Source organism: Haplochromis burtoni, unplaced genomic scaffold (genome assembly GCF_018398535.1).
Source record: "Haplochromis burtoni strain Fernald_Lab_line unplaced genomic scaffold, NCSU_Asbu1 Contig_1, whole genome shotgun sequence".
Taxonomy (NCBI): Eukaryota; Metazoa; Chordata; class Actinopteri; order Cichliformes; family Cichlidae; genus Haplochromis; species Haplochromis burtoni.
In genome coordinates, this window is record NW_024582362.1 from 980,119 (window position 1) to 993,718 (window position 13,600).

Consider the following 13,600-nt stretch of genomic DNA (forward strand, 5'->3'; position numbering starts at 1 on the left):
TTAGTCCTGATTGCTTCCCCTCATTCCCACAATGCAGCAACACTTATACAATCAGTGAGCAGATCCTGCTGAGGTAGATCGGTGAGTCGATGCCTCTTTCACTCCTGGGGTACAGCTTGAAATCATGTAAACCCTGTAGGTGGCTGTATTTGTATCAGCAAGAGAACAGCTCATAACACACACACAGATTTTTTTTAAGAGCCTTAGTAAAAATTCTTTATGAGATTTATGAAATCTGGCTTGCAGGAATCCTAATTTCTCATATCATTTGTGAGGAAATTCATATCGGTGGTGAAAAATACTAATAAACTGATTATTTACTTATTATTTAGCCAAACCCGTCTCAACACAGCATCAGCTGACTTGAACTCCACGGTGAGTTTACGAAGAGTAAATATCACATAGAAGATGCTGAGCATATGAATGAGCACATGCACACACAGCATCCTCAGCTCAGCAGGCGACTAAGTGTCGACACTGAGTGACAGGCAGAATACTGACACTGAAGAGATAGTGACATGCCTAGTAGCTCCAGACTTCCAGACACCTCAAGTATCTCCTGCAAGATATCAGCTGTAGAATTGGTTCAATTACAGTAGATTAGATTACAGTGTTTTACATGAGATGCAGAGATAGGTGCACAAACTGACAGACTGATATAAACAGATAAATGCAGACATCTAATAATGGACAGTAGTAACTGCCAGAGAAGAAGTCAGGCCAGGTTCCAAACAAGGAAAACAAAATTATCATAACAAAAAACAATGTCAGATATGAGGGAAGACAACACAAATGCGGAGTCATAAACATACACATGCAAGGCCGGACATTATCATATTCAAAACAATAACAACTCCTGGTGGATTAGTATTCCACTTGTTGATTTCAAAATGCAAAAATAGTACTCTGAGTTAGTGATGGAAACATTCTGATGTGAAAAAAGAGCCAAGGACGATTGCTAAGTTTTGCCCTGTGAACACACAGACCAGCGGTGGCAGGACAGCAAGGATACGACCAGACTGACAATACGAGCGGTGGCCAGAGAGCGGCCTCAGGACTTGTTTTGACAGATCTGGCTCTTTGGTGTTTGACAGGTTTAAAGCTCTTTCTGGTTGGGGGAAATCCTTTATCTGAAGAGTGTGGGGTAGGCCCTGGAATAAGGATTGCTCCGTCTCCCTGCTTCCATAATGCCTGGCCGATGACAGTATGTCATGCACTCCTCACACTCCAACACTAAAGGGAAAAAAATAAAAACACCCACCCTCGCCGCACACACTCACACTCACAAGGTGCTGGTTGGCTGTGTTGTCATGGAAACTCCATCCTACAGCTGTCAAGTGTTCATCAGTTTCCACAGCAACACCATAAGGTAGAGAGCCTAGACAATTATTTCAGACATAATACAGTTGAAAGGGTCGAAGGGAGCTTTATTGGGTCAAATTACCCATTGCTGAGTTCTAGCAGAGGCAAAGCTTGCGACCATCTTAGTCAGAAAGCATGGGATTTGCTTGCTGATTTGACCAAATTACGCAGATATAATACTCAAAGAGATGACGGATTAGGAAGGAGATAACAGCCAACAGGGAATTACTATAATCTCCCCAGCTCTGTAAAAAAAAAAAAAACACCCAAAACTGAGGCTTTATAACGGTTTCATTTCAAGTTGGACTGAACAAGTTAACTAAGGTTCTCAGTGTATTTCCCAGATGTTTACATCTTTAAAATGCACATCAATTTGATATGCTTATACTGATAATATAAAAACAGCCAACCAAAACTATAGAAATTTAATATATAAAAGTCACTGCTAAACAGTCACTTATTTCTATGTAAATTAAAGTAGTGCAGATATAGCATGTAAAATATATAAAAGTTATTCTAGATAGGAACCAAGTGATCTGTTAACAGTTCACTGTTCAGCATCTGGCAAGGGGCTCATGAGTACACATAGCATGGGTAGCTTGCACATCTGTGAAGGCACAATTGATGCCAATTGTATACTGATGCTACACATGATGAACTGAAGGACAGCTGAGCCAAAAATTCTCATAATTTGAATTAAATACTCAACAAAAACACATTAAACATAAACAACACAACTGAATCAACAAACTAAAGAGGTACCACTTTTAACAATAGACAGTATGAGGTATGGATATAGCCACTGTGACATCAGCCACTACACGCTGCATTTTGAAGGTTCATTGTGAACCAGTCAAAGTTAGCTAATGTTAGCATTTAGCCACTGCTATGTTGATATTTTGGACCTAGGGGATTACCTCATATGGATGAAAGAGTGGAGTGTAAATATGTGTGTAAATGTACCCAAGCTAGCAAGCGTGGTTAACAACCTGCATTCATAAAGTTGCCTGTTAGCCTTTTTTCTTCATTTTAAAAAAACAATTTTTTAAAATTCACTTTACTTAGAGAAATTGTCTTAAAAATAATACTCATGGCCCTTTGAAAAAAGTTATACTGAGGAAACACTTTCTGGCTTTCTCATTGAACACTTGTGAGCTAGTTTTTTCAGGTTTTACTTCTTTTGCAGTGCCAGCTCCCCACTTACAATGTTGTGATGGTTTTCTTTCTCCACCTCGAGCTAAATGCATTTCCTTAGGTAAAACCGAGGAGTGGCAGAATGCAGACTGTTCATAACAGGCACAAGCTGGCTGAATTGAAATGATTGTGACTGACTAAGACTAAAACTGACGGCAATTTTCTGTGTGAAAATTCAATTTTCTTGCCCAATAGCTGGAACTGTCTTTTTTCAACAAGAAAATTCCAAACCACATTCTACATGTATCACAAAACAATGGCTTCAATGTGACTGAGTCTGGGCAATGAAAAGAAAAATAAGACAAAGGAAGCCCTGAATTTTTGACTGGATGAAATCCTACATACAGAAAGAATGAAACCCCCCCCCGCCCCCCCATTCCAAAAACCGAAGGGTTATTAAAGGAAGAGGTGATGCAAGACGGTGGAAATTACTGTTGTAAGTCAGTGTCAGTGCACCAAAATGTGCAACTGGTAAAGTGTTTGTGACATCAAACAATGAATTATTGTATATTATGCACCACACCGGTCACAGAATTCAGCATTACATTACTTGTCTTACTTAGCCTGTTATATATTAATAAAGACTGAACACATACTGTATGTGTGCTTAGTGAGCACCAATTGTGGCCTTCCATGTTATGTTTACCTTAATGTTGTACTTCTGCTCCTCTGTTGCAATAACATGCCTAAAATTCTGTGTTTGACGATGCTATGCTGCTGGTATATTGAGCCATACCTATGGTTTGTTTACTTCTCATTTCTCTTTCAGCAAACCAAACTGCGTCCCTACAAACTACATGAGAATGTTCACTTTGGTCATTGGGCAGATGTATAAGGGCTGGGAGCAACAAAAGCAAATACACAATGGTTCAGATCGGGGCCTGATCACGTTCACACCATAAAAGAACCGCTCAGGAGTTCATTTGGAAATGGACCAAGACCACCTCCTCCAAAGGCTCTCGCGGTGCTCATCTCTTTCTCTCTCTCTCTCTCTCTGTGTGTGTGTGAGAGTATTTATATATCTTTTTAAAGAGGAAAGCCAAAACAGTAGCACAGAAACAGAAGTCATTCCTTTCAGAAGTTAAGTGAGGGTTTCACTGACCTGCCTCCATCCCTGCAGCTAGAGGATACAGCACAGCAGGTGTTCCACTTTGTGACCTGAACCATGCATTTTATTTTGAGTCTTGGAGGAACAGGTTTCACAGCTATGGTTCTGTGGTGGCTTGTATAGAACTAAAAAGTTTTTTTTTTTTAAAAATCAATAGATGCCAAATGAAAGGAACAAATAGGAAAAGCAAGACTGTGGGCCTGGTTCTTCTGCCAACAAAAAACGATGAATAAAACCCAGAAGAAGCCTCATCTAATGAAACATTAAAGGTGAAATGTTAACAATGAGGTATTGCAAATTTACCTACGTAGATATATGAACAGTCAGCAGACAGACTCTACCTTTCCCAAGTATGAATTTTCACAGACAAGACGTGAAAACGTACATTTGCAGTTTTGAAGAATAGGGCCCTGGATAAGACCCAAATATAATCTCTCTAGGTTTAGAGGTTACTATGCTAATCACATTTTTGACATGTTGAGTCATACTGAGCTGAGCCATGTGTTTGAAAAGAGGATAATACCAACAGAAAACAGAAATATTCATATGACTTTCTGTAATAGTTATGCCTAAATGCTGCTTTGAAAAACCCTCCACACTTACAGACTTTTTTTTTCTCGAAGACGACGTTCTAAAGAATATCAGATTCATCTAAAGCTCAAAATCTATACTTTGCCTATACCTCTAAGATGGTAATTTCACAAAAACAATACAGTAACATTACTTTAGTGTCCTCAGTGGTAGTTGCAGCGTAAAATCAGCATCCACTTTAAGCGAGGTTGCTTCAGTTCTGCAGCAAATGCTATTACCTATCCCTCCACTTTATTCAACGTAGAATAAACAGGGAAAAAAATCAAATCAAGTATTTTGTATCACTTTTAAAACCGCAGCTATATCTCTGGAGTCATCTTCAAGCATAAAAATACATTTGGGATCAGTCAGATGGCTCACCAATGCCATTGTTTAATAAATATTTTTTACTCAAATAAAGAGCACTAAAGTTTTGTGCTTTACAGCATATATGTGGCAGTGGCACAACCAGAGAGCTGTCAAGCAAGCAAGGGTTATGACACGATGACACGTCTACATTGTTCTGAGAATCACTACGTCTTTGTCTTACAGCGTAATAGACTGAGCCTGTTTCGGTTGCGTTCGTCCATTTCAGCCTTGTGACTGAAAGTTCACGAGGAAGAGAAATGAACTGGAAAATTCTGACAGCTGCTTCTCCAAAAGTCAGAAAACCAACGCTGCAGAGATGGAAGCAGGTGAGGCATATCTGTGTTTCGGCCATCGGTGCATCACAGTGTGATTCAAATCAAAGCTACAAGCGAGCCGGAGTCGGCAGAGATGAACGCAGCATGGTGTGGCAAAAATAATGTCAATCAGTGTGACAGCCGCACCATAACCTACAGCTCCTCGCTGACACTCACCCCTATCAGCCACTTACCGTATAAATAATTCATTACCAAATGAGGACATTACCACAGGATGCTGTATGACACTCTACATGACTGCTCTTGAGGACCACTGATTTTATTGTGTGTACTCCACTTAGGAGAAAGGTGCACTGAATTTAAAGCAGTTACAGCTACTGAGTGGGTGTTGTGGCTCTGTTCCTGCATATACAGTAGCCTTAGCTGTCAATGTTTTTGTTATACAAAGATTCGTCTGTCAATCTCAATGTTACACCTTGTTGCTTAAAACCAAACAAAATAAGGTGTGAAAGAACAGTGTGCACCAGGTTTGACCTTTTGAAACATGTTATCTAATACGTTAACTGCTCAGTGAATCTGCAGTAATAAATAAAAACTCCCCAAAAAATTGCAGAAATGAGCAATATGCAGCTCCTCAAATATGCTCAACACATATGGATTTTATTTCTATAGCTAATTTGTATGTATAAGGCAGAGCCTGGTGATGGGCCTTTTATATATCGACTGTGATCAACAGCCAAACATTTCATCTTTTGCTTGTGGTAAGAAAAAAAAAAAGCACGTTTGCTTTACAAATTATAAAAGCACATATGCAAAAAAACCACAAGATCAATGCTGCCACTGCAAGTGATGAGCTATTAGCAGAAGGTTATTTATAAAGGTTGACTACCTGGATCAGTGGCTGACATAATGGCACCAAAAAGGAGGCAGTGAGTGAGGCAGAATTCTTCTTTTGGTTTGCTCAACAGTACCATCAGTTTGGTGAAGCCGTACATGCAAGCCCTGGGATTGAGGACAAACAGACAGAAGGAAACACTGTGAGGTCATCAGGGAGCGCCAGCCAGAGCAGGTCTATCAGTCATCCCTCTAACCACAGCAGGGCTTCCCCTAGAGTAGTCTGGGTAATGGGGCCAGACGCTACCAGCAGGTGAGTTGACCCGTTTCCAGGCCGTAGCTCCTTTTTACACAAGCGAACACACAAAGCTGCGACTGTGCTGGGAATTTTATTATTTTATCCATGTTAATGCGAATGAGTGTGTATATCCATATGCTCCGAACTCGACCCCACATCCACCTACTAAATGGAACCACCCACGCACGCACACACACCACAAACCATCTTGGGGGTCAGTATCCATCTATCCTAACTGTTTGCATTCTTTTAAGACACTGTTATATACGGTACTCTCCAACATAACAGAACAGCATAAGTGTGTATGTGTGTGTGCATGCACAATGACCTAGAAGACTAAATATAACCCACTAACAGTCTTTGTGAAGGGCACTTTGACAGAAATATAAATGACACAATATTTTTATCAGCTCTGGAGCCAAATACAAAAATAAATCTAGTATTGTATCTCCACTGTGTTATCTCACTTATAAAGAAAAAAATAAAACTGTACACAAAGACTTGATAAAGCGTCCAGTCAGTTCAGCTCCTTAGTGATAACTGATGTATGCTGAGTACTAATCCAGTTAGTGTGGGGCATGCCATAATAATCAGTATGCCAGTGTGTCCTCTGGGGAACCTTTCTGTCCACTGGCATAGCTCTGTCGGTGACAGCACATGACCTGCCCCCTGCAGCCAGTATTTAAAGCACTGTCCTTAGGTCAAGCAACTAAGCTGTGTTATTCATGTATCTTTAAGGAAGACTTGCGGTTAAGATGATTAATTGTGCATTGTGCGTTTGTGTGTGTGTGTGTGTGTGTGTGTTAGACATCCAGAGAGAGACAGAGAGAAAATGAGAGAGTCAGGCACAGAAAAAGACAGGAAGAGGACTGTAAATTGAGACAGAAAGATTCCCACACTCTCACGACACTAACTCCCTATGGGATATGACACACTAACAAGCAGCAGGACTGGCCAGCTCTGATGCCTTAGCATTAAAAACGGAGCACATGAGGCGCCATGAACAAAACCTTTCCTGCTTCCCAGAGGGAACGGGGAAGTTTGACAAATGCTGCTCCAGGTAAAGGAATAATAGATGGAGCAAGGAAAGAAGGCAACATCCTTTAGCCAGTTAATTCCAGGCAATACTTTAAGCACATGACCTTCAAACCCACTTGTTTGAAATGACTGACTGGGGGAGTTAAGATCATTTATACATAAACAGAAAACACAATAAGTAAAAATGACAACTAGTAGAAGCTTTAAAAGCCTATTAAGGAAATGTTAGATGAAATAATGCTGTGGGTTTTGTTTTTTTGTTTTTTTTTTGGGGGGGGGGGTGTAAATCCTGGACTGTTCAGTTTCTTCTAACCACAAAACGTGTTGAAGTTAAAGCAAGAAAATAACAACTAAGGAATTCTGAGGTTTTCTCACTTGCTCTGTGCAGCAATTAGAGCATCAGTGACAACTGGTTTAAAAAAAGCCTCAAATTCCTTCAGAGTGTGAGAGTGCCATCTAGCTATGTCAGGCTACAATAGCATCAGTAGATATCTGTACTCTCTCCAAAATCAATATTACTTGTGCTGAGTTTGGTGCACTGTAGTGTTATTACCGAAATTTTGATTAGTCGTAGAACCAAAAGCACAGGTGTAAGCACAGGATTTGGCTTATGGGGGCATTTACAGAACACTATTTCATATTACTGGTGACATGTGTTAGATAATGTCCATCAACGTATCCAATTCAGGGTCACGGAGGCATCTGGAGTCTATCCTAGCTGTCACAGGCAAGAGGTTGGGTACACCCTGGAAAGGTCACCAACCTGTCAGAGGGCTAACACACATGACAGACAACCATTCCCACTCACATTCACACCTACAGTCAATTCATAATCACCAGTTAACCTAACCTCAAGCATTCTTTTGGGCTGTGGGAAGAGGCCAGAGTACCCAGAGAGAACCAATGTAGAGATGACTTGCAAAATCCATACAGAAAGCCCACATGCTAGATTCAAACCCAGGACCTTCTTGTTGTGAGTCAGTGCTAACCACTGCACCATAAAGCTATGCCTGAATTGTTTAACCGCATTTGTCTGTCATCTCAGTATTTCTCTTACTTCAGTTTATTTGCATAAATAAACAAAGAATTCTTACCCTATGCACATGCAGCTGATTATGGTACCTGCAAAAGCGTAGGTGAGAACAGATCCCAGGTTTGCAAGGAATCGTTTCTAGAACAACAAATAAAAATTTGTCCAATTAGTAACACTCACAAAACAAACAAGACAACAGTTTAGTAGACATTAAATACATCTGGTGTAAGAATCAGTACAGTGCACCATATGGGAAGTCCTTAACAGATGGACAACCCATGTACATTAAAAGAAATGGCCTTTTACACCCTTTTGGGAAACGTGTCAGGAGAGCAGTCTCACCTGATTAAGAGTGTAAGCTCCATGGAAGATGATGGGTGGCAGGAACAGATTGAAAAGGACCTGCAGATCAAAGGTCTCCTGTAAACGACAGAGCTGCTGTGTTGGTGACTGACAATGTTTCACGGGGAGCAAGAGAGTCTGACTGACAGACAGATTACATACACAAACACACACACACAGTTCATTTCAGCAGCCCTGTTTTGGCAAACATGCACCTTTTCTCAATTGTGTTCAAGTACCTGATATCTCCTTTCTTCAAAAAACAAAACAAAAACACAAAATCAAATTTTGTAAATAACAAAAGTGGGATATGTGCTACGTGCATAGGCGTGCCTTAAACCTGCATTCTATCTGAAGGCCGCCAGATGGCGATAGTTTTGCGGCCTTATAGAATTCTACTGGAAAAACACATTCCTGTTGAGATAGCGGGCTCACTCACTCACTTTGGGTCATATCAAATTAGCCTATTGTGGTCATACTGTGCTTCAAAATGGATCTTATCTGAGCAGTAAGACCTGCTCCTTCTCGTCACATGTGTGTTTTTAAAGCCAGGATTATGATCGTAGAAACGGTCATATCAAGCCTTCAAAACAAGTCTGCACAAACTATTTGGTTACATCCATCTTTTATACATTTTCCACACCTGGAAGCAAAGGTTACCAATGAGTAACCCCACCCCTGGGTTCCTCAGTGCAACACTGGAAATGTTGCATAGTGATAAATAATACAAATAAATAATGTTATAATAGACTTTTTTCTAGTTATAGATGAAAATATTAACATTTTAACTTTATGATTTGGTTTGCTGCCCACTATTCCCTCAGTCCTGGTTTTTGTGAAAGTGAACTTAAATCAAAGTATGAGTGAAATACAGTGATTTGCTTCTAATGACCAAAAAGCCTGTGCTGCATGTTGTTAGTTTAGTCTTTATTGTGGCATTTATATTTATACAAGCCAGCTAATGCTGAAGTTTTATATCAGTTTCCAAGCTGTTTAGTAATTATTTCTGATTGTTTCCTATGGCTCACCCTCACTGGCTCATGGTCTACCCGGTGTCACCCCGTTTTAGAAAATCATGGAAACACCCGTGTTCATTCTTATGTACCACTTTTTTTTTCTTTTAACTGCTTCCACCTCATGATATATAGCAAAAGCAGGCTCCCACCTATCTAGATCTGTGTGCTCAAAAACATTTTAGTAATAAAATGCTACGAAATCTTCTCAACAACAATCTGAACTTTCAATCTGGCAGCTACAGTGCGGTTACATCACTTCAGATCTCTCAGTAGCTCGATGATATAATCACTGTGTACTGCCCAAGTCTTCTGACTCACACTGATTAAAGCAAGGCATAACAAGAAAAGAGAGGTCTAACTGCTTCTGTCAATCTTCATCATAGCAGCTCCCAGAATTTATGGTAACCCAGTGCTACATCCACACAGAAAACAAGTAAATGTCATTAAAACACAATCTTAAAAAAAACCCAACTGCATTACTGTCAATACAAATAAAAACCAGCGCGCACAAGTATTTTTGTACATAGCGTGCTCTCTCGCTGTCTGTTTCTCACCCAAGCCGATGTGATGCAATGCAAGCAGCTAAGCAAGGTAGCCTTTCATGTTCTTCATCCTTGAATCCTTTTTAAGTCTATTGTGGATACATTTTGAAGATCAAAAGGCAGCGATATTCAATTCAGATCAAAATAAAACTACTTTTTCTTGGTTCCTACATTGCACAGGGTCTTACATTGCTCAGAACCTTACTCGAGTTCAATTACATTTCAGGCCAAAGGAGTGAGACGGGGGAAGTGACGCTTGCTGACATACTGCTGTGGTCACAGGCATTTAAGAACGACCTAGATTTGGCTTGCTTTAACGAAGCTTTATGGAAAAAAACAACAACACAGAAGCATGACTATTTAGATGAATGAAAGTAGGCCTCTCTCTGTAAATCCTATTTCCAGGATGCACTGCATTTTGGTGAATATTTACCCAAGTACAGGTTGGGGACATTTGGAAGATTGCATTTTTGTTTTTAAATTAATATTTCGAATGCTGTAGAGTCCCCTATAGAGTAAGGAAAGCCAATATGCTTTCTCAGTAATTCACACTTGAGGTGCTTCTAGAGCTACAAATTGCTCCTTTCTTTGCTACCATAACCCAGCTCAATACAAATTACTATTTTGTGGTTGCAATTACCCACACAGCACTATATATATATATATATATGTTTTTTCCCCATTTATGCAGGCTGTGTATGACAAATACAAAACTGTGCAACACATACTAATACAGATACACTGTAATCAATAAATTATGCATATGCTGGGGGTTTTATACAAAGGGCCACCTGCACCACAGACTTGAGAATGGAGGTGTGGTGTATGCACTAATTGCCTCTTCAGCTGAGCAGCACTAAATTTAATCAGACCACAAACTTTAATGCCTTACTCCCCAGTGGCACGTAATGGACTCAGTAATGCAATGAAATCCTTATCTCTCCCTGCTAGGACCCCATATGTATCAGGCTTAATGGCGTGAAGGCAACACAGAACAGGTCTGACCAATGTAATGGCCTTTGTGGTAGCCTCTGCTGGTTTGCTAATGAGACCCCCGCATTCAAAAGGGGCCAAAAAGTCCAAGCCATTAGCGAAGAGTTACACTCGACCGGGATGATTCGCAACGTTCAAGCCTCACTGCTGCCTTTCTCTTTCGGTGAAATGTGGCACCGAGATTAAGAAACACAATTTAGAACGCCCTCGTTCCGCGTTCTCTTAAGCTCGTTGGTGCATGTGTGGCTGAAGCTCCGGTTTATCGTTTGGCTTCTTTGATATGACAAATCTCTGATCACGGCACTAAAATATGAAAGCGTGGCGGAAAAAAACAGTGTTCATGCTGATGACAGCCAAAGGTCCGCTCTTGAGGCTTAGGCTTTTCTGCTTAGAAGTGATGTTAGAGTCTCTGCTAATTCCTTTTTAACAAATAACTGCTGTGATTAGTTTGCAGGCTTGGGGCTTAAGGTTGCAGCATTACTCCTGTTGCACCTCAGTGACAGAAATAACATGTATTTACGGTACTTGAATAATCCGAATCATTGTCTGTAGGAGCTCAAACCAGATTTCGGATTTCAAAAACATCAAACCTGCTTCCAATTAAATGATTTTTAATCATACCATACCCCTATTTGGGTCTTTTTGTTATCATCAGCAGCAAATCCTTGTGTTTTGGTGTATTATTTACTTTATCATAGCCCCTCATTCTTGCATCATTACTGTGTTCTCTGACACAGATTGAAGCGTCCAACTTATTCTAAGAGCAAAATGCTACAATGCCTGTTGAGATGCTATCTTACATCTTTCCTGCACTGCAGAGAAAACTGCTTGCAAGAGTATCTCATTATAAGCTTGCTGCATGTAAACAAGCAGGGAAATGTCTTGAGAGCGCAATTTTGCGAGAAAGCGCTACAGTTGCTAGCAAAAGCTTAATTTAGTTGTTTTGTTGTTTAGTGATTAAACCCGTGTTGTGTTGCTTCATTTTACTTGACTGGAACTGTGTCCATATGTGGTCCCTTAAATTTAATTTCCCTCTGTATGCACGGCACACCTGAAAATGTAATCCCCACTATCTGATCCTGACTAAAACCTTAATAAAGGTTAAATTGCTCTCTCGTCCTCCCTTTCCTTGCACCACCACTCTTGACTTTTTCTAAGAACAAACAGACCATGAGAGTTTAAAGGAAAACCAATAACTAAGAACCATTAGAGGACTCTGTTGATGTAAATAGCCAGCATACTCAAGAGGCACAATATGGATCTGATCCAGGAAAAGACCATGAAAACAAAAGCTATTTCAGTCAAAAGAAATTACATCAGAGGAAAAACCATCCTGTATGCAGCTATTTGCTTTCAGATATTCTTAATGGGGTTTTTATTATGTAGTTTATTTTTGTTTTCTTGAGAAAATGTTTATTTTAGGGCAGATCGCTGGATTTATTCTGTTTTGATGTGTTTTGTCAGGGAAGGTGAAATCAAACAACCACAGTTACCTCAGGATGTGAGCTGAACTGGTCTTTTTCATTTCCGACATGTCCGTGTGGTGTGATGTTGACCATCGTGATGTTAGAAGTGTTCGCTTGCTCATTTGCTGCTGTTGTGTTCCCCGGACACTGCTCTCCTTTATCAGTCCATATTAATCTCACAGTTAACCCCAGAAGCAAACCTGCAAAAGAATTACAAACAGCAAAAACTGTTATTAAAGGGGTAATTCACTATATTACACTAAAAACAAAAACGTTGGGTTCTGGAAAAGAATGAAAGTGCAATGTGCCACATGTTGACATAAATGTGCACATTTTAAAACTATCTCCATGCATCAAGTATAGGACAACTGATTGCTTGTTACACCTGCATATCAGGAGTCACCTAAAGATGCTGTGTTCTCGTATAAAATGATGAATAAAGCAAAATGAGATGCCGGTGTCCAAAACTGCATGCCTCTGAAACCCCAGAAATGTCTTCTATAAACATTTTCGATACATCTTTCAAGCCCCGAGTCCAGGAAGTATTGCTTAATAACGGCTTCCGTAGTCTGTAAATATTTAGGCTACTTACCATAAAACATTGCAACCCCAGCTTCATTTACCAATTTATATTTGAACTGCTTTAACTTCCACACACTGAGGATGGTTATGAGTGCCAGGGTGACAGCAGCGAACACCGCTAACGCTACAGTATCTTGTTTTTGCTGCACAGCGCCCGACATCATCAAAAGCCTGGGTCAAACTTTTCGGAAAGAACTCTGCTACTTTTTTGGCTCAGACACAGCAACATCCGCATCAGCAGCGCCCTGAGAGCCCGTGCTGCCTTCAGTAATACTTGGAATTTGCAGTTTTTTCGTGCGAAGGCTTGGAGGGGGGAAAAGCACCATATTTTTAATTAAAAAAAGAAAGATAAGATAATGTAGGGCAATAAAAATGTGTTGGTATGCTTTTTGGGTTTTTTTTATTTTTATAAATGACGAAATACAGAGCTGCTTTATGCTTCGTCATTAATGCCACACAAATGTAGGCCGATGAAATCAGATACAATCAAAGAAAAGTTAAGCACACGCAAGAACTGGACATTCAGAGAGAGATATATTAAATCCTTTATCGCGTGGGAAAAGAATACGTGTCACAGT

The 13,600-nt window shown here is 40.1% G+C and overlaps 1 protein-coding gene across 1 annotated transcript in view; it reads right to left on the minus strand.

Annotated features, from left to right (window-relative positions):
• LOC102301958 (sodium/hydrogen exchanger 9) overlaps window positions 1-13,277 on the minus strand; it is a 62,120-nt gene extending 48,843 nt beyond the window's left edge. Inside the window, exons 1-5 of the mRNA XM_005912340.2 lie at window positions 13,033-13,277; window positions 12,468-12,640; window positions 8,424-8,501; window positions 8,143-8,219; window positions 5,768-5,880 (exon numbers count right to left, since the gene is read on the minus strand). Of these exons, the coding sequence (XP_005912402.1) occupies window positions 5,768-5,880; window positions 8,143-8,219; window positions 8,424-8,501; window positions 12,468-12,640; window positions 13,033-13,186 (595 nt within the window). The 5' untranslated portion in view covers window positions 13,187-13,277. The remainder of the gene's footprint in view (window positions 1-5,767; window positions 5,881-8,142; window positions 8,220-8,423; window positions 8,502-12,467; window positions 12,641-13,032) is intronic.
• Between the last annotated feature and the right edge of the window lie 323 nt (window positions 13,278-13,600).